The 6,186-nt window shown below is 41.9% G+C and overlaps 1 protein-coding gene across 1 annotated transcript; it reads left to right on the top strand.

The window, feature by feature from the left end:
• The first annotated feature begins 1,619 nt into the window (after window positions 1-1,619).
• On the top strand, window positions 1,620-3,669 carry LOC135818981 (uncharacterized). The gene is made up of 4 exons (XM_065332144.1): window positions 1,620-2,084; window positions 2,312-2,371; window positions 2,848-2,918; window positions 3,278-3,669. Exons 1-4 carry the CDS (start codon window positions 1,673-1,675, stop codon window positions 3,281-3,283), a joined length of 549 nt encoding a protein of 182 aa, XP_065188216.1. The 5' UTR covers window positions 1,620-1,672; the 3' UTR covers window positions 3,284-3,669.
• The last annotated feature ends 2,517 nt before the right edge of the window (window positions 3,670-6,186 follow it).

Here is a 6,186-nt window from a genome sequence, read left to right as displayed (position 1 = left end):
TCTCATTGTGATTGATGATTTTAGACGTGCGCAGCGGCGCCGGTTTCGAGTTGTATACATTGAACGTAGCAAATAGTTAATTCCTCACACCGGTAAGAAGCAATGGGAATAACCAAGTCAATGGGAAAGACCATTGTCAACAAAATAAGTTTCGGGAACCCTCATTCCACAGAACACCTCAATAGGAGTCAAAGGATATTCAACAAAGGCTACATGACGCATCAGAACTATAATTTGTTGTTGTCACTAGCCATGATTCGCATCATCGTAATACTTTTCTGATGACATGATTGCTAATGCTTCTGTTGGCTTTGAGGTGCCGGCATTTATTGGGCTGGTACTGATTACACTACTTTCCGTGTTGCGCCCTGCTGTTAAGGAATGAAGGAATAATCCAACGGTTGACTGCCTATATAGAGAAGGAGGGTAGGGGGAATTAAGGGAGACAAAAGCACCACGGAAACTGTCTCGGACAAATCACCTTAGAGCACAGTTCTGGAGAGCAGTATAAATGGCTGTTGTGGTCCCAACCGCTAGCATTGCTCGTTATGCTAAGAACCTAACGCATGCTGGAGCAATTATGTGGAATAGATTGCCCCCAGCAGAAAAAAAGTTCAAATAGGTATTTGGATTTCAAATCTCAAGCCTTCCAGTATAATTATATTGGCAGCGACATAGGTTTTATTTTATCATTTTATTTCTACACCTCGTGGCATGTCAAGGCAGCAAATTGAATTGAGGAGAGAATGAGACCAACCACGGATGAAGACCACGTACACACAGGCATTTTGCCTTTTTTTGATTTCCACTATAAAAAAAGTATACAACAACAAAAGCGTTTCCTGTGTCGACATGTACGTGTAAAATGCTATACCATGATCGCAAGGCACACAACGAAACGGAAAGAGAGGATTTGTTCAGAACTGTTTTCTTGCTACATTCATCAGTGAATCTATGTAGCAATGGAATGGGGACTAGTTTTCGATAGATAGGAACTTCTTATGGATTTCTATCATTGAAAGTTGGACGGGTTTTCCCTTGCATGCTCTCTCATGCAGCACACGATGGACTTGGATTCAGAGACAAAATTCACAATTATCTCGCTAATCAATGCCTCTACGATCTCCCTGTGATTATGAGTTATATACTTCAAGTACATACATTCGTACAGTACAAGTAGTCTTCTTTGTAATTATCAGTTGGATTTTTTAAAGGCATGCTGGTAATCGAAACTCACAATGGAGCCTTGTTTTTTTACTCACATTGTTTTCAATCATAGTTTTATGCAACTCACAATGGACCTATTGGAAAGCAAATAATATGCAGCTTGCAATGTGTTTTGTATAGTATACAATCATGCATATTTTTGAAAGCCTGCTGTAAATTGTATTTGCGCTTTCTTCTTTATCGCTAAAGTACGCAATCTGTGTAGAGGACTTGACTTGTTTGAATAACTTATACTAAGAGGAGTTGAACAGCGAAACAGTTGCAGTTGCTGTCCACAGATTTGAGTATAACTTATTCTATATGTTTAGAATTATGATACAATTCGATGTGTGATACTCGAAGGTCGGGCGCTATGTCCCTATAAAAAGCGACTGTCTAATGCTATCATTGCGCTCGTGTTTTTCACCTCTGGTTGGCTAAGTTTTGGTATTGTACTTTGTTCAAAATGGAGCCATCTAAAGTGCCAAGTCAAGTTCCACGTCAAGTTCCCAGACAAGTGGTCCAGTATTCGTCTCTGCCCAGGCAAGGGGTCCACTATCCGACTCTGCCCAGGCCAGTGGGTCAGTATCCATTTCAGCCCAGGCAAGTGGGTCAGTATCCGTCTCAGCCCAGGCAAGTGGGCCAGTATCCGTCTCTGCCCAGGCAAGTGGTGCAGTATCCGTATCTGCCCAGGCAAGTGGGCCAGTATCCGCCTCCGCCCAGGCAAGTCGTACAGTATCCATGTCTACCGCCGTCGTTGCCATTAGTCAAGCGCTATGTCGACTGTGCGGATAAGTGGCAATCCAAGATCTGTACCGACCATTGGCTGGGAAGATGTTATCGTTTCCAGCCTTCGTGCCCCTTTATACACTTGTATGGTAAGCAATCAAGGCCAAAAGATATCATTCAATTAACCAATGTTGAGGATTATGAAGGCGATTGCTTTAATATCCCATCCTATCTCGCCAATGCACACGTACATGTACATAACCAAAAGTAACGGTGCAATGTTGTAAGGCAATTTCTAAATCAATTGGGCACTTGATTGTTGCAATTAAACACCTAGCGTGCTTTGATCCGTATTTGTCTGTGTTTCTGTGTCCAGTTTGTGAGCTGGGAAAGGGCCTCCCTCCTCAGTATGATCCGGTGCCCGAGAATAACTTCGGTAAGATGATATTGCCATTTACAATCACAGATTTATAGGGAGAAGACGTACGCTTCTCGTTGGCTGAATTTGGAATAAACGAGAAACATTGTTCTTTCGAATGACGAACATCTGCGATGCGTGTTTTCTGTTTTGTTTGGTTTTCTTTTTTTTGGAAGTGCTAATCAAGAACCCATGAAATGTGGTTCGAGCGATTTGAGCGAACTTCGTGCTCTTCTTTAACAAGTCCTTGTGCGCGTTATTCTAATTGATAGAAACGTCTTTGTCATCCAATATAATTATGGAGACACCATATCCGCTTCCTTCTTCGATTCAGAGACCAGAAGTAGAAATAGATGCGTTGGAAAGCGTTCGATACATTGCGCTGAGATCCTCATTCTCAATGGAAGGAGCTTGAAATTAATATTAAATTGAAGCAAGGAAAACAACGGAGCACAAGCATTGAAATTCGTTCATTTCATTTTTTCTTGAACTAGACACTCCAGACCCTCCAGCTGACACCGACAGCGACTCGGATGGGTCTAGCGTTAGCCAAACGAAGCAATCGGTAAGTGTAACGTTATGATGCTTCACTGGTCGTTGAGCGCAATTCGTGCATGTATTTCTATATCATCTGCGATATGGCAGGCTTCATGTCTTTTTCACATCTCATACCTAGTTTTCAGCCAAAGAAAGTAGTTTTCAAGCATTTCCATACTAATTTGTTTGAGTGAGTGAATGCTCAGCGAAATACCACTGGGGTCGTAACGGATCCCATTATACATGAAAGTTGGAAAAAAAGTCATGGAACATGGAATGAGGGTTAAAGCGACAATGTTACTCCAATTTTATTCATACAACATGTTGGATGGAATGTAACTTTCTATAAATCAATCGTCTTCTCTTTGTGTTTTGTTGCTGTTGCAGAAGTAAGAGTATTTACGATATCGTGAGCGTTGAAGTAGCGGAATGCTGGCGGGGGAGGTCTCCACAGTGTGATGTGTTTGTCAACGCATGCATTGTTTTCGTTTCAAACAATATAACATGTTTTTGTCTATCACAATGTATATGCAATACAAACATAGTCTCGTTGTAAAAACCACAAGTCACAGAAATGCATAAACGTACACCACGTTCATGTTTTTATTGTTTACAGTGCATACAATGTTCATGTTCTTGCACACAGTGTTCAGGTTTTTGGATACAATTTTGGCGTTTTAGTTGATACATTGCTAGAGTATTGCACGTATATTTGTAGGTTTTTGTTCACCACATTGCATACATGTACAATGTTTTCGTCTGGAACTAATAAAATAAGTTTCCCGCTGATCTCATGGTGATTGATGATATTATACCGGCTCAGCTGTGCCGGTATCGAATTCTATACATTGAACGTAGCAAATAGTTAACACGTCACAACGTTTGAAGCAATGGGAAATGGCAAAGAAACATAGTAACCCTCATTCTACATTCTACAGAGGAGTCAAAAGATATCCGAAAAAGGCTACATGACGCATCAGAATTATGATTTGTTGTTGTCACTAGTCATGATTATCATCATTGTAATACTTTTTCTGATGCCATGAATGCTAATGCTTCTGTTTGCTATGAAGTGCCTGCATTGATTGAGCTGGTACTCATTTCACTGATTTCAGTGATGCACCCCGATTTAAGGAATGAAGGAATATCCAAGGGTTGAAGTCGCAACAACCTCTTTTTCACCTTGATCGAAGCGCGAGCTTGAGAATTAGTTGTGAATGGCCAACGGCCCTCAGCGCTTGTTCTACACCTCCAAGAGCGACACCGGCTGACGCTGCCATATGGTGTTTACGAGGTGTTTGTCACGCTGAAAACGAAACGTCTCTATAAATTTGTATCCCTGGTGATGTTTGTGCATGGAGAGCACTTTCAGTGGTGCTCTTGAGGCACAATCTTACTCAGCCCACAAGCTCAACTGATGAGGGGTAAATTCCCCGAAACACTGTGGTTTGACCAGGGTGTGGTGCTTTCTTGCAGGTTTGCGGTGTAGGCAGTTCGATGGACTTCTTGTGTGCTCTGGATGGCAGTCATGAGTCGGTAAAGTGAATATTCAAATCGGCTGGAATAGCATGAGCTTCCATGTAGGGACCAACACACATGTCCCCTTACTACTCAAATCTGTGGACAGCAACTGTTTCGCTCTATTAGAGCTTCCCAGCACAATTCCCTATAATATATTTTAAAAATAAATTTAATCCATCTGATGATCCGTTGCTTGAACGGTGAAACACTGTGTAATGGAATTTGATCTCTGACGGTTCTTCCGCTTTTGTGTGATAAAGCTCTGCCTCGCTTGCATTGAGCACTCGCCGCAGTTTGAGACCATTCCCTTGTGTAAAATATTTAATTATGAACTGGGATGGTGAGCCATTGTCTCCATTATCTCTTTTTATACCAAAGAGAAAGGACCAATAAACCTCCCCTCCTTATGTTATTTCTATGGAAGTTGGGAGGCTGTTAGAGTGCGCATCCTAGATTTACTAGAGCTGTTAGCCAGTTTCTTGTAGAGCATCAGTGCCGTGGGCCAGTGTCGTTCATTGTTATCGCATGAGCAGATTGTTTTAAAAGTAACTGGTGGTGTTAGTGAACAGTAGTTCCTTGGACCATTCTATTTTGTATTAATTTAATTATATTATTAATGGTACGTTCGGGACTGATTTAACGAGAGAGCTTGAAAGCTCAGGGCCCTACGCTATGCTTTTTTGCCTTGATGACCTAGACAAAAAAAAAGCATAGGGATGTTATAAATTCTTTAAAAATTCCTTTTTTTAAGACATAACCTGGGATTCGAACCCGCACTATCGCGCGCCCTGCATGCATCCCCCGATACACTTCGCATACGTACTAATTCTTCCAAGTTGTTTCACATTGTGATCTTGCATTTGAAAGCCCTATCTGAATATGCATTGTGGCCAGCCGTCTTTGATGGCACGGTACGGTAGGGGATAGGTACGGGACAGGTACGATCGAGGGTAATACGACACCATCTCCCGTACCGTACCATCAAACACAGCTGGCCACATACAGCTGCCCGCAATATTCAAATAGGGCTTTCAAACTCAAGGTAATAACGTAAAGCAACTTGGAAGAATGGGTATGAATGCGAAGTGTATGGGGGAATGCATGTAGGGCGATAGTGCGGGTTCGAATCCCAGGATATGCCTAAAAAAAGGAGAATTGAAAAATTTATAACATCCTATGCTTTTTTGCCTTTAGATACGGATAGCGCCAGGCGTGACACAAACAAACAAACACACAAACAAACAAATACCAAACGAGAGAGCTTGGAAGCTCAGGGCCCTACGCTATGCTCTTATCATGAAGAGTTTCTTTGCCTAGCTCATCGTACATGTTAGAACTGACGGAAATGTTTTTTTTCCGTTGATTGGCCACATCATTGTATTTCAAAAACGTTTCAATCAGTTTGAATATGAGTCAGGCAAAAGTATTTGCAGAATTTACTGCGGATTGTTATTTTTCTCTAAATTCATCCACTTCTTTTCATTTTATCTCCTTATGCTGTAAATCAACAAATTTTGGCTGATGAGAAACTTTGGCCGATCTCGAAACGAAATTTTCACTGTCATTAAACTTTGGCCGGTTGGAGTTTTGAAAAAGAAAAGGAGCAAACCAAAAGCGGACGAAATTAGAGAAAAATAACTATTTTGGAGTCGACGGGATGTCTGTCCTGACGTTTCCTGCGACCGGCGCTGACTCTGCCGATCACGGGCGTTCTGGAGTCGACGGGATCTCTCTTCCGACGTTTCCTGTGACCAGCGCTGAATCGCCCGTTCACG

This window comes from Sycon ciliatum, chromosome 6 (assembly GCF_964019385.1).
Source record: "Sycon ciliatum chromosome 6, ocSycCili1.1, whole genome shotgun sequence".
NCBI lineage: Eukaryota > Metazoa > Porifera > Calcarea > Leucosolenida > Sycettidae > Sycon > Sycon ciliatum.
This window is presented reverse-complemented; position numbering and strand designations above follow the sequence as displayed.